Consider the following 26914-nt stretch of genomic DNA (forward strand, 5'->3'; position numbering starts at 1 on the left):
GCGATTCAATCTGGACCGTCCATCGCGATTCACTTTGGACCGTCTGATCGTGTTTGAATGTGGCCGTTCCGTTTGGGAGGGAGTGCATCCAGGTCGTCCGTGCGCGCGGGAACGGACCTCAGCCGTTCGATCGCGGGCACGCGGATCGCCCACGTGGCCCCCCCTCCCAGCGGCCTCCTGCGTCAGCGTCTCTGCCACTTGGTGCGTCCTGGTTGGTCAGGGCTGCTGACCGACGTCTGACGTGGCGAAACTTCTCAAAATTACGTTTTGGCCTCTATTTTCTGATTTTTTTTCAAAAATACCCCAATAACCCAAATTTTCATCCATTTTTTTAAAATTATTTTCAATTAAATTCTCTATCAATTTTATTTCATTTTTTACTCTAAATAAAATAAAATAAAATATAATAAAATAAAATAAATTAATAAAATTTATATTTATTAATTATTTAATCACCACAAAAAATTTGTGGGTATTACATTATATTTTATAAAAATTTAAAAATAAAATAATTAATAAAAATAAATATTTATAAGATAAAAAATATATAGCATGAACAAAAGTAGTTTAGTAATTTTTATTAAAAAAAATTAAAAATGAAAGAAATCCATGTAACCTAAATTTGTTATATGATAAACATAAATGTTATATGACAGATATAGAGCATACATATGGTATGACTTTACCAATAAATAGGAACATTATTTATTTTTGTTTGAGAAAATTATAAGTTTCTAAGACATTAATTTTGAGAAAAAAAAATAGAAAATTACTAATTTTTTAATCAAATAAAAATCCAAAAATAAACTAAAAAATTAGAAAAAATGTGAAAATAAATAAAGTAGAAAACATAAAAATGATAAAAAAAACAATTAAAATAATAATTAATAAAATTATGAAATAAATAAAATAAAAGATTAATGTAAAAGAAAAACTGAATAAAAATTACAAAAAAAAAATTAAATAAATAATTTTAGAATAAAATATTCTCAACTAAAAACAAAATATAAAATTAAAATTAAAATATAAAAAAAGCGGTGAGAAGAAAAAATAAATGAATAAAGTATAAATATGTTAAAAGAAACATATGTTAAAGAGTTTTATATAATTTAAAAGAAAAAATAAAGTCGGTGATTTCGGGAATAACTAAAAAGCGGAGGGTCATCGAGCAAATTATTTTATTAAAAATGGGGAAAATCCATTGACGCCCTAAAAACGGTGCATACGTCATTTCCTTCGCTGCAACCCAATGAGAAATTAACCACTCCTTCTCCTTCCTCCATTTTCACTTAAACCCCCATCTCCCCCCCCGTTTCCTCTCTGTTTCTCTCTTCCGAAAAGGAAACTAATCCAATCCTTCAATTCCCTCCACTCATTTCTTCTTCCATAAGTTACAGCATTCATTTCTTTTTCCGGAGATCAGGTGCTCGGTTCTCGTCTATTTTACCTCCCAATTTTCGATCCTATCAACCCGCAAACCCTAGCTTGTTACCCATTCCGTTTTGTTGGCCCTAGATTTTGTTAATATTTCCTGGAGTTTAGCCCTTGCGAGAAACCCTAATTTCGATTTCTCTCTAGGTTATTCTGTATAGGTTGTTTGTTAGTTAGGGTTTTCTTTCTTCGATTTTGATATCGGTAGGGTGCGATGAATAGTAGAGGGAGATATCCTCCAGGGATCGGTGCAGGCCGCGGGGCCGTGAATGCGAATCCTAGCTTTCAGTCTAGGACTCAGCCACAGCAGCAGTACGTGCAACGGGGATTTGCGCAGAATCATCAGCAGTTTCAACACCAACATCAGCAGCAACAACAACAACAACACCAACACCATCAGCAGCAGCAGTGGCTCAGGCGGGCTCAGTTGGTTGGAAACAGCAACGACGCCGCAGTTGATGAGGTCGAAAAGACCGTTCAATCTGAAGCAGTTGACCCTAAGTGAGTTCCATTTTACGCTTTTTGACATATATTTGCATTTATGTTTGTTCGGGCTTATATATGTATTTTGTATGAATGTATTTTTCGGTTTATTATTTTGTTTCCTGCTGGTGGCGCGGTTGTGAATGCGGAGGATCCTCTTGCCCTTGTTGTGAATTCGGAGGATCCTATTTCTCTTGAAGGGCTTTCTCCGTGTATTTCCTGCGTATAAGAAAGACATTGTCTATCCGAGTGTGTTGAGTTGTAAGCGGGAGTTTTAGAATGACCAAGTTTTCCGGTGATATCGACTTTTGAAAGCAAAATTTTACTAGGTGAAAGTGGGTTAAATATTAGAATTAGGGGGGCAATGGCAACCTTGTGATTTATCATTCCGTTAGCCTAGAGTGAATTTGACTACTTACAGATTTGGTGATAAAAATGTAGACATTTAACTTGAGGCTTTTTAGACGTAGTCTTAAGCATCAGACTTAATGGTTTGATTGCATCAAACAACAAGTTTGAGAAATTCTGAGAGTATTTTATTGAGTAACTGAATTATATCTAAAAGTGAGATTATGAAGATATTTTCTAGGCAACCTTTATTAAGTGTGATTGAACTAAGAAATAGTAATACTAATAGAATCAGAAAATCTTTGTCCTTATCATTCTCGTTAATGCCAAAAAATTTGGGAACATAATCATTTAGAAATGTGAAATCCTGGCAGGAAGGTTTGATCAATATATTGGCCAATTGGTTTGTCAAGTTTATCCTTACGTGGTACTTCCGTAGAGTTGTCTTTTGGAGAAAAATCTTGAGCAATAGGAACACGTGGTGGTTTTTCTTGCTCTTTGACTTTTGGGTCTAAGGATATGCACTCTACACAGTCGAAAGAGAGGTATTTACTTGTCCACTAGGAGGTAAACCGTCATTATTATAGGATAACCACCATCTTTTCCTTTCATCTTCACTTTTATTTCATTCCAACATGCAAGTTATTCTTCTTTGGCCATTTGTAACCCATGTCTACGTGTACAACTAAAACAGACAATTTCCGTAGCTTTAGAAGGAGTCTTGAAATTGACATTGACCATTCTTGAACACACCTTCTGATCCAAAGGTATATTTAGGAGTGGATTCCCTGACCTGAAACTCAAATGTTTTTGGAAGTGGATTTTCTAATATTCTTCCATGTCAATGGCAGCATTGTAAGTTTGTGCTATGGTTACAGGAGGTGTTGAGTTAACTCTTTTTTCATATCAGTTGTTAATCCTCCCTTGATTTGGGATGCATATTGACTATCTTCTTCCATTAACTGACTCCGAATCTTTAATTATTCAAATAGCAGCTCTTAATTAACACGTTGCCTTGAATTAAAATGGTAAGACTGAAGTTTGTCAAAGTAGTTTGGAGGTAAATCCCATTTTAGATTGCTATTTGTCTCTTTGTTATATTCTCAATAATGTTGTATCATTATAACTTTGTGTGTCCAACCAAATTTATTTTTGCAAATCTGACCCTTCATTCATATGGTATGTCATACAAATTAAAGTATTTTTTCATATAGTTAAGCTACTCGAGGAAGAAGTCGGGATCTCTTTGTCCATTAAACTCAGAAGCTATGATATTTTCCTTCTTGCTAATATTTTTAGCATTACCTTCAATTGTTTTCTGTCAGTGGCTTGGGCAACTTTTGAATTTTGGATTGGTAGCGTTACTTGTGCAATTCGTAGGTATCCTGTTCTTCGTAAATTGTATATGATGGTGTTTTGCATTGTCTCCAATTGTGCTGCTAAGAAACTGAGCTGTGGGTTTCTTTGAATGAGTGTTCGACTAGAATACTTCAGATCAAGCAAGCGTTACTCATGGCTGGGCATGTGTGTAGCTCATGCACCATCTTTTTGTCACTAGATGACCGCAGGCTTTTGTTGAATGACTTATCATTTTTTGATAGAGTTTTGCAGCAAGGCTTCTGGTTTGCCTGTTAAAGTGTTCTAAAACTGGTGTTGGCGGCTATGTTGATAAACTCCCACTGGTGACTGTGATCTAGAACGGTGACAAGTAGACTAGGTCATGGTTTGTAGATTTTTGGTTGTCTTTCTTTTTGCAATTTTCTATGTGTTTTTCTTCCATATGGTTCGGGGTTGTTTAGATATAGGGTTTTGAGATTTTGAATTTAGTATTTTTTTAAGCTTACATTCCATCTGACGTAGGACAGAATAGGGTTAATTTCCTAGTTAGGAATTTGAGGATAAAAATTTAAATATCATTCATTGGGTTTCTTGGACATCACATTTAAAAAGTCTTAAATATCATATTTAATAATTTGATTGCATCACACAACTAGAAATTTGAGAAGATCTCAGAGCATTTTTGAATAACTGAATACGTATCAGAAAGTGAGATTCAAAATATCTTTATAATGTTTCCTTAGTAATCTCTATTAAATATGGTTAAACCAAGAAATAACAGTATTAATAGTGTTGGAAAATAATAAGTGTAATACAAATAGGAAAACTAAATACTAATATGTTTAAAATCCTGAAGTTTCTAGAATTATAATAATAGACTCCTAGGTAGTATAATAGTTTTATAGCTAATAGAATTACGATCTCTGATCTATTTAGGCAATCTAGAGTTACTCCATTATACATCAGGAAAGTTCCAGGTGTTAAGCTCGGTCTGGCCTGTAAAGGATGCCCTGGTGCAAGCAAAAAATGCCCACTGGTAGCATATCTTTATACAAGGGTGTCTCATGAGTTTGCAAGAGACGAACATGCACACACACGTGCAATTTGGTTTTTTGGGGCTTGGAGTAGGTTTAGGAGTTGATTGCAATACAGTTGGGGTTCTCTCTTAGTTCAGTGAGGCTTATTAGTCCTCCCAGTGTCTTTTCAGATTTGATGCTTTAAAACCCATGGCACGAGTGAACTTGATGCTGTAATTCACCCATCTAATATCTTCTTTTAAAACCTGGGAACTCGAGAATTAAACTTGATAAAACGTAATAGCTTGTCCTAATATGAGTACTTTATTTCTTCAGATAAATAATGACAGCTTGCATCTATATAAATTCTTCTAGTTCTTATCTCAAAAAAAAAAAAAAAAATTCTTCTAATTCATAGAATATTCTCCAACCAAGATACAAAGCTTAGTTTCTATGTTTTTGTTCATACTTCTAATTGCTACTCTGCATAGCGATTTGATTGTGATATATAAAAAAATATAGTACGAGGTTGTTTGCCATTTGTTTTCTCATACTTTTACTGCTACTTTTCATAAAACAATTAATTTGTGATTTGGAAAAGAATAGATCTTTTGATCTTTTTCAGGGGAATTTGTTTTAGTAATTTGTTACTATAAACTTGTTCATGTATTAAATGTCTGTCTATCTTCAGTGCACAGGATTGGAAGGCTAGGCTAAAGATACCACCACCTGATACTCGCTATAAAACAGAGGTATGGTTGTGGGTGATTAATATGTCTCTATTTTTTTTTCTCAAGAAGATATTCATCTTTATGTTTCTCTTGAACCCCTCTTTTAATATTGAATAAACTTCGCCATTGCATTTGCATTTATTTTCCATTCTTTAGATTGTTGTTTCCTTTAAAGGGTGTAGGCTGGTATGGTTAGTCGGGAATGGAGCAGGGAGACTTTCATATTCTTATCCTTATTCACCCAATACAAATTGCTCCCAGAGATATTCTTGATGACTACAGAATGCCCCTACACATTAGGTAAAAGTTTAACTTATATGTTGTATTTTCACCTTTGGCCTCCCATGGTTATAGGCCTCTGGTTGACCTCATATCCATCTTCTTTTGATGACCATTAGCTCTTCCTGACTAAGCCAAGGTCCATTTTCTTGACATGACACCCAAGCTGTCGGTACGTGACTCGTTTGAGGTTTGTAACTATTTTTGCATTTTCCTCCACTCTTAGTAAACTTCTGATATTTAACCCTGTTGCCCTCAGACTGAGCCCTAACATATTGCGATTATGTTGCTATTGATTCGTCTTCCAACCCCTAATGTATTCTATTTCTTTTCCCTGTCACTGAGCTTGCTCGTTTAAAAGTCGTAGCATTTTTGCAATTCTGCCTTCAGCCTCCCTTGATGATCATTTAGCTTTTGGTTCTTTGAGTAAAGACTCTGATGAACTTCCTCCAGTGATTGTCTTATCAATCATTTCATTCACTAACCCGCAGCTCTCTACCTTATTGTCCAAGCACTTGGTACTGAAATCTGACTCAGCTGACTGTTGTTGTATCTCATGTTGCTAAACATGAGGTGGACAGGATGCTGTTTGAAGGTCCCATAACTCTCTGTACCTGTGGAAAACTGCTGTATTCTAAAATTAAAATTTCTATTTTCTAACACCTAGACATTTTTTTATTATCACTTGGGAAATTTCTTGAAGAACATGCAATGCACTTGTTGAACGCATCCTTAAGTAGCCATGATGATGTTCTAGATTTTCTTAATCTTCATTTTGTAATATTTTCTGCAGGATGTGACAGCCACCAAAGGGAATGAATTTGAGGATTATTTTCTGAAACGCGAACTTCTTATGGGAATATACGAAAAGGGTTTTGAGAGGCCATCCCCAATTCAGGAAGAAAGTATTCCAATTGCTTTAACTGGTAGTGATATTCTTGCAAGGGCTAAAAACGGGACTGGGAAGACAGCTGCATTTTGTATTCCTGCCTTGGAAAAAATTGATCAAGATAACAATGTTATTCAAGGTTTGGTCCGTGATATCTGTAAATTTTTCTTCTCTGTTTCTATATGATTAGAATAGTTGTTTGATGTCATTTTTGTGATTTTTATCATGACATAAAGTGAATTAAAATTTGGTTTGAACACAATTCTAGATGGTTTTATTATGCGGGAACAATAATTATCTCATTTTTTCTCTAAAAAGAATTTATGGCATTTCAGTTATATGCCCTCAGTTAAACTCTAGTTTTGATTTATGACTGACTGCCCAATTTTGAAATAGTAAACCTGGAAACTTCATATCTTCTTCCTTTGGCGTTGCGTTTCCCATATTACTCTCAGTATATTGCAGGCTATTTACAAATCTGAAATTTTCTTAGTCAATTTTTTTTCTTCTTTTGGGCTCTGGCTGATGTAAGTTTTTTATGCAGTTGTTATCCTTGTTCCAACTCGAGAATTGGCTCTTCAGACATCACAAGTCTGTAAGGAGCTTGGCAAGCATTTGAAAATTCAAATCATGGTGACCACAGGTGGTACAAGTCTGAAGGATGATATCATGCGTTTATATCAACCAGTCCATTTGCTTGTTGGAACTCCTGGAAGAATATTAGATCTTGCAAAAAAAGGTGTTTGCATTTTGAAAGATTGTTCCATGCTTGTTATGGATGAGGTAAGTGTTGGCATCTTAGCAATGGTAAACTTACCCATTGTGTAGTATGTCCAGATAATCGTTTCTATTTATATCCATTCCATGTTTCATGTGAGGAAGTTAATTATTTGACAAGCAACTGGAAGTCAATTCTATTTGTGTTTTTTCCTTATGCAGCTTACTGTTAGTTCATTTAAAAAGCTCCTTCAAGCCTTTCGAAAGTTTAACAATAATTTCAAAGGAATTGGCTCTTTAGTTTTAACTTGAAACCCCAATTTTGGTGTCAAATCCTTGCTGTCTGCATGTGTAATAAATTCAACATTAGATTGCTTGTATGTGATTAACAATGAGAGCTTAAAAAAATCTGACATGATGTGTATTTACATATCTCAGGCTGATAAGCTTTTGTCTCCCGAGTTTCAACCTTCTGTAGAGCAGCTGATACGGTTTCTCCCAGCTAATCGTCAGATTTTGATGTTTTCAGCTACATTTCCTGTCACTGTTAAGGACTTTAAAGATAGATATTTGCAAAAGCCTTATATCATTAATCTTATGGATGAGCTTACTCTGAAGGGTATCACACAATATTATGCTTTTGTTGAAGAAAGACAGAAAGTCCACTGTCTAAATACACTTTTCTCCAAGGTTTCATCTCATTTGGCTTTTAATCATCTTTAAACTGACTTATGTCTGAATAAGATTGATAATTATGGTTCATGTGCAGTTGCAAATCAATCAATCAATCATCTTCTGCAATTCAGTGAATCGTGTAGAACTGTTGGCTAAGAAAATTACGGAACTTGGTTATTCTTGCTTTTACATACATGCAAAGATGTTGCAAGACCACCGCAACAGAGTGTTCCATGATTTCCGCAATGGTGCATGCAGGAATCTTGTTTGTACTGGTGTGTTGATGTCTTATTATACATATACAGGCATTTAGGTTTTCATGAATTGGGTATGATGTTGGTGGGGGGATCTTCTTGAGTGAAAAAGTATCAAAATTTGAAGTGTTTGTTTCCTACACCCTGCTTCTTGTTTTCATTTGCCGGGTCTTCTCTTAGAGGAACTACCGAGCCCTTCATATGTGGGAGATCTTGGGCTATTTTTACTGTTATTGTTTTATTATTTATATCGTGCTTATTCTTGGCCGTTATTTTGAGTGATTTACCTAACACAAGGTTGTATTAAATGAATTCCCTAGTCTAACGATTGACCAATGCTTGTTACAGATCTGTTTACACGTGGGATAGACATCCAAGCTGTGAATGTTGTGATTAACTTTGATTTCCCAAAGAACTCAGAGACATATCTGCACAGAGTATGTTAGACATGGTTTTTCTCATTTTAGTTGTTCAATTGGTATGTTCAGTCTTATCGACATTGATTTCCCGCACAGGTTGGTCGGTCCGGAAGGTTTGGACATCTTGGTTTGGCTGTGAATTTGATCACTTATGAGGACCGCTTCAACTTGTATGTGTTTTCTCTGCTTTGGATTAGAACCTTAGATCTATTACTTAGCGTCCCCCTGGTTTATCTAAATGTTAATGTATCTATGTACAACAGGTACAGGATTGAGCAAGAACTTGGAACTGAAATCAAACAAATTCCTCCACATATTGATCAGGCAATTTATTGCCGGTAACTTGTGGTTGACATCTTATGTTGTCTGCAGTTGGTAGCCTGGTGAGTGATGACAATAGAGTGCATCCTATTTATGTCATCTACATTTGTTCTTAAAGAACTCGCCATATCTCTGTTTTCAGCTGTTAAAAAATAAAAGAAGCTCATGGTTGACATTCTGCTATCTTGTAATTTTTTTTTTTTTTGAGGTAGCAGTAGGGGAATTTTCATCTGTCACAAGAAACCAAGTAAAAGCATAATTGTCGTACAGCAGAGATGATGCCTAATCTATTAGTACCAGATAAATGGATTTTAACTACAGTTAAATAATTGTATTTAAAGTTGTTAGTTGTAATGTTGAAGTGGTGAAGTAATACTAACTCTAATTACCAAAAATTGGCCCTAATTAAAAACACAGTCTGGATGGGATTAACATACATATAAATTTGGCTGATGCACTTTCATATTTCTGGTGGTTATCTATGACAGAGGAACTAATACAAACTCTTTTTGATACTTTATTATTGTTTGGCTTAATGTGGCATGGAAGTTGACTGTATGCTAATTTTTGCATGGCTTTTAGGCTTGGCGAAGGAGTGCGCTCCAATATCTGTGTGGTGAATGGCACATATAAGAATTAGGTATTCTTAATGGGAAGATGAATGGTTGATGCTGTATGCGTATTAGCCTGGATTGCCTGGAATGTTTTTATTGGTTTCCAGATTTTAATGGTCCTGAGATGTCGTTGACAGGATTGTAGGTGAGTTAAAATGGTCTTATGAAAATCCCAGGTCGATGCTGGGCCCAGCTTTTTCTTTCATTAACAAGGTGGTTTGGTATTGTCTCCTCCTATTTCTAGTTTGATGACTGGTGAAATTTCCAATGATGTAGTTTGTGGCAAAGAATTTCTTAAATGTTTGCTGCTTGTTCGCCTTTATCTAAGTTCTAATAATAAGACTATGACATAAAGACCTTATATACATTATCTGTCTCTATTTGACTTTTCGATTGCCACCCCGATGAAGCTCATCCAGTTTTAGGCAAGCAACTGGTTGTGTATTAATTTACTTGATGTAATTCGTGTGTGTTAGTTTGTTTGTATTTACCAGTAATCTTTATTCTCTGGGGCCACGACCAGGCTCGTCAGTAGAACTGTGTAATTCATGCTCATCAATCATCAAGTCATTTTAGAGTCAAATATTCAATGGGTTGCTGGTATTTTCTTCAATAGTTTTTGAGTAAAATCTTATTTTTTGAACTTAATTGATGAATGTATTATATTTCTATCAAGTTATTAATAAAGATGTAGTTTGTGGCAATAATTTGTTCATGGGTTGAATCTTCTCTTTAATAACCGAACTTCGATCTTATCTGAAGATTTTAACAGTTTTGTGGAATTCAAACTGGTACAGTGGACAGAAAAAATCAAAATCAAATTTAAATTAATGCACCCTAATGAAGGTCAAGAAAGCAGAGGTGGGGAATGACTTGGGTTATGATCTTGGGGCCTTTATCATTATTGGTAAGAGGGAAGAAGGTATAATTTAATAGATTTACAGATGGTTGTATGGTTTTAACAAAAGGGAAAATGGTCATTCGTATGGTATGTGTTGGGTCAGATAAACGTGCAGTGACTAAATCATGTGTCGAACTGGAGCAATCTTCTCAAGATACGTCCTGCATTTTGACTTTCTGTTGACCACATTTATTGCTATTTAACCCAACCTCTTGCATTTATTTCATCGCCCTGTTCTCTCTCTCTTTTTTTAGTTATTTATTTGATCTTGTAGAATTCTAGTCAAGCCAGGCCAGCCAGCAAGCAAGCAATACTGTACTTTTGTCAAATCATTCACTCTTGTATTTGTGGGAAAATATTAGTGAATTCAAAGTTTTCTTCGTCGCGAGGGTCGAAGTTATTTGGACAAAGGTTTGATTTTGAATGGTTAAAGTTTTCTCGGGGAACGACTGAATGAAAAGATTTAGCGAATACGACATTGATGTTAATAAAAAACTCTTATCCACTTTAATATTTATACAGTTTCAATCAAAATGTCATTTTTTTTTTTTAAATGTTAGAAAGTAATATAAATGTTTATTCAAATATAGAATTAAATAAAAATGGAAATTAAATTTATATCTATTCTTTTTCATTATTGAATCTACAAAAATAAACCATATGATAAAAAAATAGTTATACTCTTTTTTATAATATAAAGTTTGACACACACACTATAAAGTTAACAAAATATCATATGGCGTGTCTTATCCAATCCTCTCGCTGAAGAGAGAGAGTAACGAGCAAAGCAAAGCAAGCACTGCCAAAACAGTAGGAAATTTATGGTTGCGTACGTGTCTCCTTCTCGTTGGTTTGTGATTCCAAATTTTGACTTGCAATATTTGTTTATTATTACATCATTGACCTGTTTTGTTTCCCCAATAAAACACAGAAAAAAACTGAAACCCCGAAAGAAAAAACCAGTCTTCTTCAACCTTTCCTTCAATCCTCCGTTTTCTTTTTCTCTCTTGGAAATATTTAAGTATTCTTTCCCTCCCTCTCGATTACTTCATTTTCTTTCTTTCCTTCTTTATTGTTTTCCCCCTTCCATTTTCTCATTAAACAAACAAACAGCAATAAATACCGGCCATACATAAGTCATTTCATGGTGTGTGTTCGTACCCTGCAAGTCACTGTCATTGCATTACTCTCTCTTTCCCTATAAATTTTCTCTCTCCTCCTTACGACAATCCACCATTAATGCTTTCGCTTTCTTCTTCACTATGCTTTTTTTCTTTTTCTTCTTTCTTCCCCCTCTCCTTACTGTTCTGTGCTACTCGCAAAAAGAAAAAAGAAAACTCAATAAAGATTAAAGAATCCTCTCATTAATTTCTCTTCAATCTGCTCCGCCATTTCCTTTTTTTTTTTTATTGTGTGGGTACTATAGCCCGTAATTGTCAAAATATAAATTCATACGTATATATATATATGTGTGTGTGTGTGTGTGTGTGTGTGTGTGTGTGTGTTTGTGTGTGTATTTAATGAACAAGCCAGCTTGAAACTCGCTGATCGTCCAATCTCGCACCCACGCAGTTATTAATGCCTGATATTCACTTTCGATTACCCTAGATAAGATCAGAGAAGAATCCGCTTTTAAAACCCGTCTCTCTCTTTCTCTCTCTAGTCTACTCTGCAACACTGGACGCCATGATGATTTGTTTGACAGCTATTGCGAGTTGAAGACACTACTCTCTCTTTTTGGACCTTGTTTGTTTTCTGATTTCTCCACAAAGGAAAAAAAAAAAAAGAGAGTAACATTACAGAAGGGTTTGGTGGTGAGGGTTATAGTTGTGTTGTAAGTAATAAAGAGGAGAGATGGGGAGGACTCCTTGTTGTGATAAGAAGGGATTGAAGAAAGGTCCATGGACTCCTGAAGAAGATGAGCTTCTTGTTAACTATATCAAGACTAATGGCCATGGAAGCTGGCGTTCTCTCCCTAAGCTTGCAGGTTAGTTTGTATATATGTATATGTACATGAATACGTATGGCTTGTGGGACTGATTTGGACTTGGTTGAGTTATTGGTTTTGGGTTTTGAACAAGCTCATGGCTACTTTACACTGTTTTTGTCTGAGCTTAGTTACAGTTTGTAGAGATGTATAAAGTTCATATTTATAAATTCTTTTCCTTACCCTCTGCTTGGCTTCTAAAAGAAAGAATTTGTCCATCACTTTTTGTCTTACTTTAATCTGATCTGTGTTTCTTTTGTTCGTATTCTGATGTATAATGCCTTCAATTTCAGGTCTCCTCCGCTGTGGAAAGAGTTGCCGCCTCAGATGGACAAATTATCTCAGGCCAGACATAAAACGTGGCCCTTTCACTCTTGAGGAAGAAAAGCTTGTCATACAGCTTCATGGCATTCTTGGAAACAGGTACATCTTCTCCATATTCATCTCTTTACTTCGTTTATCGGATACCATTGCTACGCGCACACACACACACACATAGTTAAATAACGTGTCGATGATTTATCAGATGGGCAGCCATAGCTGCTCAGCTACCTGGAAGAACAGACAACGAGATCAAGAACTTATGGAACACCCACCTGAAAAAGCGCCTAGTTTGCATGGGACTCGATCCCCAGACTCACGAGCCATTTGCCTTCTGCGGATCAACAGCTAAAACACCGGCTTCTCCGGTGACTCGTCACATGGCACAGTGGGAAAGTGCCAGGCTTGAAGCCGAGGCTCGCCTGTCAAGGGAGTCATTGCTTTTCAACCCTCCGATTCCTGGAAACACAGAGTCTGATTACTTCCTACGAATATGGAATTCTGAAGTTGGAGAATCCTTTCGGAAGTTGGATAAAACTGCAGGGCAAAGCTCTGGAGTTGCTTCTCAGTCGTCTTCCTCCACAAAATGTGGATCAGCATCGGCTACCAACACTGAGAATGGCCTCCACTTAGCAGGATCCTCGACGACTCTAGCATTTGCAAGGACCCAGAAAGAAGATACGGAATGCAAAAGCTCCAAGTCCTGCATTGATCAACTTTTGGTTGCGTCTGACTCGTCGTGCTCCAACGAAATGGAGGATTCGTCGGACACAGCTCTGCAATTGCTGTTGGATTTCCCTATTAACAATGATATGAGCTTCTTGGAAGAAAATGTTGATAATTATGACATGTCTTCTGGTTTATTGTCAAGTACTGGTAGCTCCTTGACCTGCTCCCTTTTGAAGCATGGTTAAAGAGCTTGGCCGCTGGTTATTGATTTAGCTTAGTTTTTGCTTGAATGAAAAAACTGGGTTTTGTGTGTTGTAACATATAGCAACTGGAGAGGAGTGAAAGAGAAAAGCTTGATAGCTGAGAGTGAAAAAGGTATTTAGCATTGGTTTGCCGGTCAGTGTGAGGTCTTATTATGATAGTTAGCATTTAATTAGCATATTAGATTTTAGTTGTTGCACCAACCCAGTTTACAGAACAAAAAGGAGGCTAACATATTCCTGGCAACCTTTTGGTATTCTTGAATCAAGATTTTGCACACAGAATTTTCAATCTTCACTGCTTGGCAAAAAACACTCAGAAATTAAACAGTCAAATCTAGTTTAATTTCAGTACACCGTATTATGATGCGGGAAGTAAATTGCTAGGTCTTGTAATATACATCTCGAACACGAATGAAAAATTACTAAACAGATCAAACACAATATTCCTATATTAATACACTCAATAAATAACCATTCACTGAATTTCCGGTCAAAGTTAACACACAAAAACAACGTGAAAGAAAGAAAAAAGAAAAGAGAAATGTACAGGTGAAAACTCAACTGCCATGGAGAAGAAACATGCAAAGAAACTGGATGGATTAAATTTACTTGCTGAAAAATTCTTAACTTAGAAACAACCAAGGAGCTTTTTCGGAGTCTGGCCAGTTGCCCGGTACTTCGCAGCCATCTCCTCAGCTTTGAGGAATTCTTCTCCGCGTTTTGCTTCAACCATTGCCTTCTTTTCCTCTGCTTGCTTGTGGATTAAAGCTATTTTATTTTTCATTTTTTCTGCATATTCTGCTTTCTTCTTCTCCAATTGTTCCTGTCAATTTTCGAAAACCTTCAGAGTTGAACCTAAGAAGGTAAAATGACACCATACTCATGCGTTCTAATTTACAAACGGAATTTATCATTTTAAGCTTTTTATCCATTATTTTATGATTTGCTATTCTCAAACTAGAACGTCAGTCATGATTCAGTTTTACCTCTTTCTCTCCCAATACGCAGAAAGGAATTAAAATCTACGATTTGTTGAATCATGGAGAGAGAATTCAATATATATAGAAAAGTTGAATTGAAGTTACCTCAATCTTTCTTAGTTGGGCTTCAGTAGCTGCTTTTTTGCTGTTCTCCCATGCGGCAACGGCAGAGAGCTTCTTCTGGGCCCTGTTCGACAATGTCAATGGAGTTGATAGAGTTTTAACTATCTAATCATCAGCAACGGTGTATCGGAAAATTTTTTAAGATGTATACTACTTTTCCTTTTTTTCATTTTCTAATTAAGTATCATTTTTGATCATAGACAACAAGAGATCATGATTGAAGATGCAAGAAAAGTTCAATATTAACGATGATGTTAGGAACATTTAAGTTTACTCCTCCCGAATTAGATTATCTGTACGTTGATGATTCCTGCTTGCAGTATAATTTGGCTATATAAAAGTCTTTGGTCCTACGGGAAAAGAGGAAGTTTAGAGAAAGCCTTACTTATTATCTGCTTTTGTTTTCTCACTATCTTCCCAGGCCTTGACGAAAGATAATCTCTTCTCCTTTTCAAGGTCTGCTAGGGCAATATCTGAGATAGAAAGCAAAAGAAATCACTCATCGCAAACTATATGGAATTTTAACAAAAAGAGTCATGATCAGATAAGACATGTTCCCTGAATCATGAAGAGAATTCTAAGACTTATTGTAGTGTTTCCTTGAACTACAGAGTTTTGCATAGTTATGGAACCAAAAAAATTCAACACTATCATCTATCTTTATATAGTGGATCGTGCGGAATAAAAAACAAGAGTCAAGAGTTGTTCCCAGTACTTACCCCTGTCAATTGATCCACCTGAAATTTTCTTTGGTGCAGATTGTCCAGTTTCTGTAAAGAAGACATGAAACTTTCAAGCATCTAGAAAAATGAAATTCAAGATGGTTCTATGTTTATCATATGCAGCCAGAATAGCTCAGCTAAAGATGCTAGAATTACCGTTACATATACCATTACTATGTTTAACAACAGCTATCCTCAGTGGCGTACTGTAGGAATTGTATAACTCAGTTTTGTTTATCAATTTATACGTCCAAATACAAGAAGATACGATAAAATGAAGATTCTTTCCGCGAAAATATTGGAGCAATATGGCTTGTGGCATCAAACAACATTAGCTTTTCTTTTGCTGAACTATAAAGAATCTCGACTTTTAGCATGGGCTAAATTGGGAACCAGATTTATTTCCAGCATTGTAGAGATTCTCCATGAACAAGTTATAATAGGATATGTTGGTACTGAACAGCTGATTAGCAAGCTTAAAGGAAACGCATAACATCCTTCTCGCCTCAATATGAATCATGAGACAAAGGACAAGTACTTTTGATTTAGAACTGTCCAAAAAGGTTAGTATTATTCGTTTAGTACATGCTATAATATCCATAAATGTAAAGAATGAAGCACGGGAATAATGTCTTCAAGAGCGGGAGGAAATTTATCTGACATAAAATATTTAGCATCCAAGAAAAATCTATATAAAATAAACTTTTAAATTAAAGGGATAAATATGATCTTATCTCTATAATAATTTATTTTTATATGCGGATTACAATCTTATCTGTATTATATAACCTTACCTTTATGTTTTAGTTTGTTAACAGAATCTTTTTTTGTTAAAGCTAAAATCCCCTTTAAATCTGTCCCCACATAAATCTTATAAGATACTAAACCAATCAAACAACAAAAAGAGGAAGCGAAGTAATCATCATTTATCTTTTCCAACTGTTCAATTACTAAAAATTAAAAGCAAAACCAATAAAAGAGGAAGGAGATGAATACATCAATCTCAAGACTTTAAAAACCTGGGAAATACATTTAAACTCTGTTTTCAAAAGATAAAAATCCTCACAACAGCTAAAACCTTCCTCTCCTGGTCAGGGAACAGAAAATGCCAAATTCAGTGATCAAACAAGACAAGTTGAGAAAGAAAAATCAATAAAACTAAAAAGAAAAATCATACTATTCTTTTCAAAAGGAGACAAGGTTTATAATTAAAACAAAACAAAATCACGCTCGAAAATTGAAGCATAGGCTGGGAACTGGAATCGCGTCAGTCACAGAACTGCATATGAACTACCAACCAGCCCAGTTATTTCAAAATCAACATCTCAATTTCCTTGCACAACTCGATATCCATACATAATCATCATCTTCGTGTTTAACAAAAAGAAAAATAAGGGAGACAATCAATCAAAACCAAACAATCGTGTCTTCCTCATTCATAGGAAAGACGCATGATATAAATCAATCGCGCAGATATTTTCGCACGGAAATAGCATCTTAGAAACATCATTTACCACAATTGCATAATCTAAACGATAAAAAATTTAATTAACAGAGAGAGAGAGAGATTACTCTCAACAAGAGCGAGAGCCTTGGAGTCATCAACTTTCTCTTCTGGATGTTGAATTACTGCTTTCTCCTCGGCGACGGTCTTCGTCGTCTCTATCGGAGCCGGAGCCGCCGTCGATTCGGCTTCAACTTTCTTCAATTGCTCCTCTGCCATAATTACCTTTCTACTGGCTGAATAATCTCCAACGGATAACTCGCAAAAGCAGCAAATACGTAATTCTTTTGTGGCCTCCCCCAAAATATCGGTAAGCTCTCTCACTGGCCTTCTTATATCCTCAATCTCAACTGTACGAGTCTAACCAGTGTCGAGCTCATCCATGATGTAGAGGATAGATTTTTTATTGTACGTGTTGCTCGAAAGCCGTCGATCGTATCCACAGGGAGATTCGCAGTCGAGATTGATATGATCTAACGGTGATCGCTTATGGGGAGCACTGATAGCGATGGGGTCCAGCGCAAAGTGGCAATGAATGGTTTATGCCGACAGGTAAAACGGTTAAATAGTGCCACGTACGCGCGGTAGAGTTAGCTTGAATCGTCGGCATGGGCAATACGACGTCGTGTAGAGAGGAGATAGACAGAGGAACTAAAAACGTGTCCACACCGCGGACCCACTGTATTGGAATGCTTTTTGACGAATTTGACACGCTGGAAGAAGACAAAGGAGGAGCATGTTAGAGCCAATTCCACACTCTCTTTCGTGACGCGTGCTACCATAGTTATTTGTAATTTATTAATTAATAAAATAAAAACTGAATGCTAAAAAATTAAATGACGATAATATTCTGTGTAGTACCGAACGGTGTAAGCACGCGCGGGAGGGGGCGTTGGAGGAGAAGGGAAAGCAGGTGGGATATGTGGAGTGAGTGGGTAGACACGCATCAGCCGGTGAACATGTGAAAGTGACGTTTAAAGAGCAAAGGGCCCACGTAATTGGTCTGTAACGTTCACTCCACCATGTGGACTGATTTGCTGGTGACCTACTGGCAATTCGCCTTTCATATTTTCGTAAGGCTATTTAGTTTATGATATTAATTTTCTTATTCTTAAAAACCAATTAATTAATTTAATTGCGTGTCTCCATCTTTTTTATTTATATTTATATTTATATTTATTTATTTTCTAATTTGATTGTTAAAAAATATTTTTAGATCGATTACCAGACATTAAATATAATTTTTTAATTAAATTGAAGAACAAAACTATTTATATGGGAATTTAAAATTTGTGGGAGTAGTATTAAAAAAATAATTAAATATTGAATTTGATACCTTAATTTATGTCATTCAATAGTCATAATCCATCACATCCACCGAAAATCACACTTACATTATGATTACTACATATTATTATTATGTTTTATTAATTAATGCCAGCCTAAATTTATAATAAAACTGTACCCGTCAATGAGACAAGATATTTTTTGCCTACATATTTTAAACACCAAAAGGAGGGACAAGACAATTGATTGAAAATTAGTAACTGAGCTTTTTAATTTTAATTTTAATTTTAATTTTATTTTGTCTTGAATAAACGAAAAAGTTATGTAAAATTTTTATAGCTCTCTTAATTAAAAAAAATTAAATATCATAAAATATTTATTTTTAAAGAATATTATGACTTGTTAAACTAAATTAATTTAATCATGATAATTTTATTAATAAATTAAATTATTAATTTTATTAAATCTGGTCGTGTAAACTAATTTTTTTAACTTTAATGACTGTCTATTTCAAATTAGTCAAATATATTTACCAACCGAGTTGACAGATTTTTAATCCCAAAATTATTTTTATATAAGATTTAAATTAGATTATTTATTTATTTATTAATCATATGTAAAAGAAATAAAAAATTATGGTTGTGTAATTAAAAATATATAAACATTATGAATTAATTAATTAAAAAAACCTAAATTTTTTATAAAATTATTGAACTAAGCACTTGAAAAATAGCCTCGGTACCCCACGCGTGCGCGAGTGGGCCATTCGAGATTGAACTTGGCCCAGGGATTTTTGTTTCCGGATCAATTTTGGGCCTAATCAGTCATAACAACACTAACAAGTCAAACATTCTTTGACCAGACCCAACCCTCCAAAATCCGGAATTGCCACTGAAAATCGTTTTTATCAGAATCGGAGCTGATCAGACTCGAAAGGTAGAGCATGCAGGCTGCCAATTCCATTTCAAATGAGCGTTCTTCTTCTTGTAGTGAAGAGAAAGAATGGGGAGAGAGAGTGGCAGAGAAGGTTATTTCAGTGTACAGGTCTCTTCCAAAGAAGGGAAAGCCTCAGGGACGCGAAGTCACTGTCTTGGCCTCTTTCCTCCTCTCTTCTTCTTCCCAAGGTTTTTTATTAAATCGTTTCTTAAAGGCTATAGGATTTAATTCGTTTCCTTGTTAATGATTTGAGATGGTGGAATTCTGAAGTAAAGAGCTCTTTTTTTTTTTTTTAAATGGACAGAATTGGAGGTTGTTGCACTAGGAACGGGGACCAAGTGCGTTAGCTGGTCGCTACTGAGCCCGCAAGGTGATATCGTGAATGATTCGCACGCCGAAATTATCGCACGGAGAGCTTTGATGAGGTTTATGCTCAACTGCTTTTCTTTTGTCATATTTTTCTACACTGTTAGGCCACTAATTATGTAAAATTTCATCTAAGTGTCCTTTTATGTCTTGAGATTTTAATTTTCTGGAAGTAGGATGTTTATTATGATATAGTATCATAATAAATTTGAATTTCATTAGGATTTAGTGTCCTTTTATGTTTAATCCTCTGGAATTTGTGTAATCCCACTGTTTTTTTTATGTCGCTTCGCTTCTTGACAATCCAACAGTCACCACTTGGGAATATGTAGATGGGACTTTTGATTTCATTACTCTAAAATCAGTTCGTGGCGTTTCGAATTCTGTTAATGAGTCATAGTGGGGAAAACAGTCTTTTTGTTTGGGATAAATTATCAAGTTCTTTCCAATCTAGGAAAAGACTCTTTTTCTTTGCTTTCTTAATAACATTTACACCAGGTTCTTCTATGCAGAGATTCAGCGCCTGAATGAGCTTATAGATAAGCACGGATGTTATTTGGAGAATGAACAGAGTGGGAATGGAGACTTTCTTTTCCAGGTGGACCCAGATCATTCGGGCCAAGTCAAGTACATGTTAGGAGCTGGTTGGCAGTTGCATCTTTATATATCTCAGTTGCCATGTAAATCTTGCTCATGCCTTTTATTTAGTTCCTAAATGTTCCAGTTCTCTATAGTTTGTCTTTGGCTTTTTCTTTTGAATAAATGTGGATATTCCTTTTCAAACGCATATTGCAATTGCTTTGCTATTGACCTAAGATTGTTTCTGAAGGTGGCAGCACTTCACTCTCTTTAAAAGATATTTCTCTTAGAGAAGGAGGTCAAATGTCGTCAATGGACAGTCTAGAAGCTTCAGAACAGAATAATGGTAATAGAGGATTTTGCAGTGTCCTTCTCAATGTCTTCGATTACTATTATCCTCCTTCTGTTGTTGTGTAATTTTATGTTTATCCTTGATGACTTAAAGTTGAAAATATTTTTTCCCCTTTTTCTAAGGGGATAAAGATCAGAGAGAAGAAGAAAAAAAAAACGGAAACAACACTTCAAATTGAAGTATGAAAACTCTAAAGGGCTATTGGAAGCTGGCTCTTTAGTTTGTCTTCAGTTTGTTCATTTTGCGATTCTTGCATGTTTCATGATGATATTGTGACTATTCTGGTTTGCACATTGTTTGTCGTTACTAAATTTTTTTATTGTAAGGGTGATTGACATTGATGTAGAATTGGTTCACTGAAAACAAATAGATTCCTAAAATGGAAAGGTTTGCAGATGTCTCACAGCTCGTGGACATTGTTCAGAGGAAGCCCGGTCGTGGCGAGACAACATTATCAGTTAGCTGCTCTGACAAGATAGCTCGTTGGAATGTTCTTGGAGTCCAAGGTTTGTTGCATAATTCATCTATGATGTTTAGGCTGTTGCTAATTTCCACTTGCAGAAAGTTCAGAAATTCAGTTATGGAATGTTGTTGGAGTTCAAACATTATTCGTACCACTTATCAATTCTACTTGCTTTGGGTGTTGACATGCAATGCCAGTGTATGTGTGGAATGCATGTTAAGTTGACATATCTTTTATTTGTTTTGATTTCACTCGATTAGCAAATGTTGAATGACTTGGTCTTTCTTCCTCCTTTTAGGGGCTTTGCTTTCTCACTTCCTTCAGCATGTTAAGTTGACATATCTTTTATTTGTTTTGATTTCACTCGATTAGCAAATGTTGAATGACTTCGTCTTTCTTCCTCCTTTTAGGGGCTTTGCTTTCTCACTTCCTTCAGCCTGTTTATATCTCTTCCATTACTGTTGGACAATCTCCACACTCTACAGATAATTTTCCCTTGGAGGATCACTTGAGAAGATCTCTGTACAATAGAGTTGTGCCACTTTCAGATGAGCTAAAAAAGTCTTTCCATGTGAATAAGGTTTGTGAAGTGTGTCTTGTCTCAAAATTATTTAAAATAAGCAATTAACATAAGTTTTTGCAAGCTGTTTTCAGCCAGTATTTTGGGCGGCCCCAATACCACAAATGGAGTTTCAGCATTCTGAGACTGCTCTAACTACCTTGACATGCGGGTAAATATGAACATGTTCCCGTCTCAATATGCAACTTATTTTTAGTTTCCACATTGTGCAATATATTTTGTTTCCCAGGTACTCCATATGCTGGAATAAGTCTGGTTTGCATGAAGTTATTCTTGGAACCACTGGAAGAAAGCAAGGAACCTCTGCTAAAGGGGCACTTTCTCCATCAACTCAGTCATCTATATGCAAGTAAGATGAAAAGTCTGCTTGTGGACATAATTTATTGCTTGTTGCTTATGATTATTAGTATTATTTTGCGGTTCATTTATATCTCAGAAGGCGTTTGTTAGAGATTTTCCTGTCAGTAAGGCATGAGCACAAAATTGAACACCTAACCAATAAAATTTCCTATCGAGAGCTCAAGGTAATCTTTTATTTCTTGATTAACTTTATTGTTGTTGTCTTTTTTCTTGAAAAGGAAAATTGGAATTTCATTGAAAAGCACCAAAGGGGTTAAACCCAGATATAAAAGCAATGCCTAAAAAGGAAGAATTTACAGATTTGTCAAGAACAAAAATTTTGTTGGGTTGATTCACTTCCATATGGTGTTCAAGTTTCACAATGTCCCTTGGGCAGCATAAATTGGTCGTGCTGTGTCCTAGTCAGAGTGTGCTTGAGATTTACCCATATTGCTTTTTGTTTCTTCTGTAAATAGTTATATGCACCTGTTGGTTGCAAGGGTTGCATGTTCAATGTTATCCTCTACCCCTCTCAGGAATTTGATGTGGTAATGTTTTCTACAGGATAGGGCTCAAGAATACTTCTTAACTTCAAAGATTTTGAAAGGAAAGCCACCTTTTAACACTTGGCTATTGAAACCCTTAAATTATGAGGCTTTCACCATAACATTGTAGCAAAGGAGCTAGTGCCTGCAATATCTCCAGGGTTTGTATCACTATCTTCTGTTATCCTTCTTACAAATACAAGAAAGGTAAACATCGTTTGTAATTTATTATTAATGATTCATGATCACTTTCTATTCTTATGTTTGTAGAAGCATAATAAGTTGGAGTTGATATATTTATTGCTTGAACATGATATCGACCTACAATCATGAGTTGTTTATTGAAGAAAACATGCTTAACGAGATAATAAATATTAAGATCGTCATTACGAGGTTGCGGTAATTGTTTTGTTATTTGGGTACAATTGCCACCTAATTATTGAAATATTGAATTTCTTAAAGAAAATACATATTGAGGATGTAAAAAGAAGCAAATTATGCAAAAATGTGAATTTTCCACCCTAGATAACTAAAATTCGGAAAAGAGTAAGATATTCCACTTCATTAAAGATAGCCACTGAGGATTTTCTTTTCAAAGAAAAAGACGAATAAAGATAAGAATAAATCAGAAACATATTTCTAGAAATTGCTCACACCAGATTAGAACTAAAAGATTTTGCGCTGGCCAGTATTGGTCATTCCTCATCACAGTGCAGAAATTCGATCAAAGAAACATGTTGGACTTTATAGAAATCCTCTCCTCCTTGGTTCAGTTTATTTTTGAATGCCTTTGGCATTTCGTAGATGTTCAGTTCTTTAAGAGTTGTGAGGGATGTCATTCTGTCTGGAAGCATCTTCAGTTTCTTGCATGCATCAACATGCAACCGAAGGATATTAGGCATAGCCCCTTCTTCCATTTTCCAGTCCTCTAAATTGCAAAGGTCTGATAGACCTAACAAGTGGAGTTGTGAAAAACCTTGTCTAGAGCAAACAATTTCGCTCCCGATGAAGGCATCTGACAATAAGGCAAGGCTCCTTAAGTTTGATAGCTTCTCTAGAGTTGGCATTGGATCTTCTTCAAGTTTACAATACCCTAAGGTTAAGGCAGCAATGTTACAGGAGAACTGCTGGTAATCCGGTAACTTCTCTATCTGCAAAAATAAAACCAGCTGAGACAGTTTTGTATAACCTGAAAACAATGGGCTTATATTGACCAGCGGTGCTGGCTGTTTTAAGTCATTTTCCCATTCATACGAACCTCCCAGTCGCAAGTACTGAAGATGCTTTGATGAGTTGCTTAGTGAGGCTGGAATGATCGTTTTGGAATTTCTACTTTTTGGAGAACGGTGTACTGATAATTCTCTAAGATTCTTAAGGTTGATTAGGTCTCTAACGTTGCAGCTTCCCACTTGAAAATTCACAAGTGTTCTTAAGTTGGTTAAGTTATGCAACTTCAACCTTGTTTAATCATCACATTTTTTCGGGAGATACAAACGTCTCAACCTTTTCATCTTCCATATTACATTGGGTACATGTGCATTGCACTGCTGACACGTAGATCTAAAATATCGAATAACCTTAAATTCCTCGAAGAGGATGGAAACCTTGACACATTACTGAGTTGTAAACTCAAGAATCTCAAGTGGATGAGTTTACCAACATCTTTTGGTAACTTCCCACCTTTAATGTCAGCTCCTTCAAGATCTAGGACTCTCAACAATTTCAAACCTTTGAACATTGGCTTCAGTAGTTTCCAACTTCTATTATTTGTAATGCAATCCTCATTTCTGCTCAAGTATACGAGTGATCTGAGATGAGGACTTCTAAATGTACCTCTGGTTAAGAACTTTTTCACCGTTAACTCGGTTGACATGTTTAGCCAGCCGAAAAATTTTACCAGTAGAAGAAGAGGATAAAACTCCATCATTCTGATCTCGAGACTGAAGATTAATAACCTCCAAGAACCCATCCTTTTGTGCTTTATACAAACAAAGATCTCTCATAATGTCATGCATCCGACAAGTTAAGACTTTTAACTAGCAGTGTGTCTGCGTCCTACTAAAACCATGCTCCTCTCTATCAGCTCATCAAGGTAGCATTCTGCTATATCCTCCAACAGTCTTCCTTCAGCTTCTCCTTTGTCGTGCACATCATGTGGAATTATTAGTCCATCTCCAATCCAAAATTTGATCAATTTATCTACTGATATCTCATAATCCTCTGGGAAATGGCCAAAGTAAAGAAAGCACTGTTTTAGTTCGAGTGGCAATTCATCGTAGCTTAATACAAACACTTGGTCATAAACTTCAGAACAATCCTGTCAAAAACCAACGCCATTTGTGATATATGTTTTCATGTTCTCATGCACTGTGTGCCATTGGTTTAACACAGGTTTTGTCATCAAGAGCCCCCCTAGCACTTTAATGGCCAATGGCAAGCCTGCACATTGTTTAACCATTTGCTTTCCTAGCTCTTTCATTCGTTCATCAACTCTGAAGTCTGCAGAAGAATATAAAATATTTAAATTGTAAGAATAACAATAATAAGCGGATTCTTGGAGGCTAGAAATTGTCATCTTTATTACAGCTTCTTGAAGAAAACATGTTAAGTGCTCCTAACTTCTGAACTGCTATATTCTACCAAAAACAGGACCTATTTTCCTTTATTAGGGAGCTTGTTTATTTCCTCTCAAGCAAATAGAAGAAGTGTACAATTTGCAGTTTGTCATTATTAACATCTTGTAGAAACACCTATTAATTTGTCTTTACCAGTCATCTTATATATATATAGTATATATGATTCCATTGTCAAACTTGTGCTATTGGATACCGGAAACAGGCATTTGAATTGTTTACTTCTGCTTTCAACCAATCTTTTTAATACATTAAGAACAAATATAAACAATGTTGTTCTTTGTGGCAACTAGTTTAAGACTTGATTAAATTATTATTTTGAATTTTTTTTTAAAAAAATACCTGAACACCAACCTTATTTATATATAAAAAAAAAAAAACTGAACACCAACCATTGGAAATAAGCGGAGAAATTACCCTGGTCATTTATTCTTGAAAATGCTATCTTCTGAAGCAATTCCCAACTCTCTTTGTTATTCAGGCATCGTGGTTCATGGAGGAGACCTCTATGATCTGCATGCAGAGCTATATTTTTCTTTCAAGAGGTGAGCAACCATTGGTTTCCTTTTGGAAGGAAGGCAACTTTTAGACTATCCCAGGCTCCGGTGCTCCAGATATCATCAAGTATCACCAGACACTTATTTTGTTTTAGAAATCCATGCTATTCATGCGCCAATTCTTCATCTCTTAGTTTTTGAGTTCTATCCCTTTCTTTTTGAATTCCTTTCCTATTATCCTCACATTTGACTGCCAAAAGAATTCCCAGCCAGACATCTCTTTTTTGAAATTGTTGGGAAATGTAGACCTTCGCAAAACTATCAAAATGATCCCTGAACTGATTGTGATGATAGACCTTCATGGCCAAAGTGGTCTTTCCCAGACCACCAAGGCCACATATTGGCATCACCGAAAAAGTTTTTTCATTATCAACAAGAGCTGTGACTAATTCTTTAATGTTATCCTGCAACCCAACAATGTTTTGTTCAACATGAGGAAAAGATTGTCTCTTTTCTTGTTGCCTCTTGCGTGAAGGACCAGACCTTTCTTTGTCTGTCAACTCGTTTATACCATAGGCTAGTATTGGCTAAGCCTGAAAATGTACCTTTAATTTCCTCAATCTGTGAACCAACCTTGTGTACATTTTTTGCCTCATCTAAGATGCAAGCATATATTTTGAGGGTGTTTCTAAGACCTCCTTCCCTTCTAGATGCTACCTTGAGGCCAAATGTCTCAATGATATCCTCTGCATCATAAGCAGCTTCTCTGATTTCACCTAACCAGTTGCGAATGATTTCTCTTCCGTCTTGCCTTGCATCTGCATCTTTCAAGAAGCAGCGCATTCAGTTTAACTCGTTCTACAATTGCTCCAATTTGTCCCTTACTCCACACAAGTATTGTCTTTCTTGCAGCAGCATGTCAGCAACCCTCCCCACAATAGATGAGACGACTACATCAGTCATTGTTCTTCTTTTACATAAAGGGTTAGGAAGGCAGAAATACTGAATAATTCTTATATGTTTATTGAAATGAAAGTTGCGATATACATACAAGTAGACGAATTCATATACGGTAACTAACATAAATTACCTTAATTATTTTTTTTCTAATTACGTTTACATATTTGGGAAGATAATCATATTATTATGTATAAGAAATATTCTATAATATTCCAATTCTCCTACTCAAGTTAGAACATAGATATTAATCATGCACAACTTCTTCCGAAGGTACTTAATATGTGTTTCATTTAAAGGTTTTGTGAATATATCACTAAATTTTTCTCTTATCTTCACATAACTAATGGATATAAAGTTCTCCTAAATTTTCTCTCGAATGAAGTAACAATCAA

At 35.6% G+C, this 26914-nt stretch overlaps 5 protein-coding genes across 12 annotated transcripts; 3 read left to right on the forward strand and 2 right to left on the reverse strand.

Moving 5' to 3' along the window:
- Positions 1-1218: 1218 nt before the first annotated feature.
- Positions 1219-9882, forward strand: LOC110819449 (DEAD-box ATP-dependent RNA helicase 8). The gene is made up of 10 exons (XM_022048646.2): positions 1219-1932; positions 5308-5368; positions 6420-6654; positions 7060-7298; positions 7671-7922; positions 8002-8182; positions 8510-8598; positions 8677-8750; positions 8844-8963; positions 9484-9882. The coding sequence occupies exons 1-9, from the start codon at positions 1646-1648 to the stop codon at positions 8920-8922; spliced, it is 1497 nt and encodes a 498-aa protein (XP_021904338.2). The 5' UTR covers positions 1219-1645; the 3' UTR covers positions 8923-8963; positions 9484-9882.
- A 1480-nt stretch (positions 9883-11362) lies between these two features.
- Positions 11363-13918, forward strand: MYB17 (myb domain protein 17). Its single transcript, XM_022048604.2, has 3 exons — positions 11363-12403; positions 12697-12826; positions 12930-13918. The coding sequence occupies exons 1-3, from the start codon at positions 12271-12273 to the stop codon at positions 13636-13638; spliced, it is 972 nt and encodes a 323-aa protein (XP_021904296.1). The 5' UTR covers positions 11363-12270; the 3' UTR covers positions 13639-13918.
- A 161-nt stretch (positions 13919-14079) lies between these two features.
- Positions 14080-17439, reverse strand: LOC110819426 (Remorin family protein). Its single transcript, XM_022048605.2, has 5 exons — positions 17054-17439; positions 15479-15529; positions 15145-15232; positions 14742-14823; positions 14080-14479 (listed from the first exon to the last, which is right to left on the reverse strand). The coding sequence occupies exons 1-5, from the start codon at positions 17202-17204 to the stop codon at positions 14285-14287; spliced, it is 567 nt and encodes a 188-aa protein (XP_021904297.2). The 5' UTR covers positions 17205-17439; the 3' UTR covers positions 14080-14284.
- A 1702-nt stretch (positions 17440-19141) lies between these two features.
- Positions 19142-22743, forward strand: LOC110819598 (denosine deaminases acting on tRNA). Of its 8 annotated transcripts, none has more exons than XM_088219395.1 (10): positions 19142-19396; positions 19513-19633; positions 20073-20254; positions 20404-20499; positions 20901-21011; positions 21379-21548; positions 21623-21699; positions 21778-21897; positions 21988-22072; positions 22457-22743. In XM_088219395.1, exons 1-10 carry the CDS (start codon positions 19216-19218, stop codon positions 22508-22510), a joined length of 1197 nt encoding a protein of 398 aa, XP_088075521.1. In that variant the 5' UTR covers positions 19142-19215; the 3' UTR covers positions 22511-22743. The 8 variants fall into 8 exon arrangements, with proteins under 8 accessions (XP_088075521.1, XP_021904534.2, XP_021904532.2 ...); XM_022048842.2 differs by having other exon boundaries at positions 21454-21548; positions 21985-22072; positions 22452-22743; XM_022048840.2 differs by having other exon boundaries at positions 19143-19396; positions 22452-22743.
- Positions 22744-23127: 384 nt separating this feature from the next.
- Positions 23128-26405, reverse strand: LOC110819574 (putative disease resistance protein At1g50180). The gene is made up of 8 exons (XM_088219860.1): positions 26106-26405; positions 25807-26026; positions 25483-25578; positions 24761-24931; positions 24498-24652; positions 24266-24402; positions 23956-24192; positions 23128-23860 (listed from the first exon to the last, which is right to left on the reverse strand). The coding sequence occupies exons 1-8, from the start codon at positions 26403-26405 to the stop codon at positions 23128-23130; spliced, it is 2049 nt and encodes a 682-aa protein (XP_088075986.1).
- Between the last annotated feature and the right edge of the window lie 509 nt (positions 26406-26914).

This window comes from Carica papaya, chromosome 5 (genome assembly GCF_054855325.1).
Source record: "Carica papaya isolate Zhongbai chromosome 5, ASM5485532v1, whole genome shotgun sequence".
Classification (NCBI taxonomy): Eukaryota; Viridiplantae; Streptophyta; class Magnoliopsida; order Brassicales; family Caricaceae; genus Carica; species Carica papaya.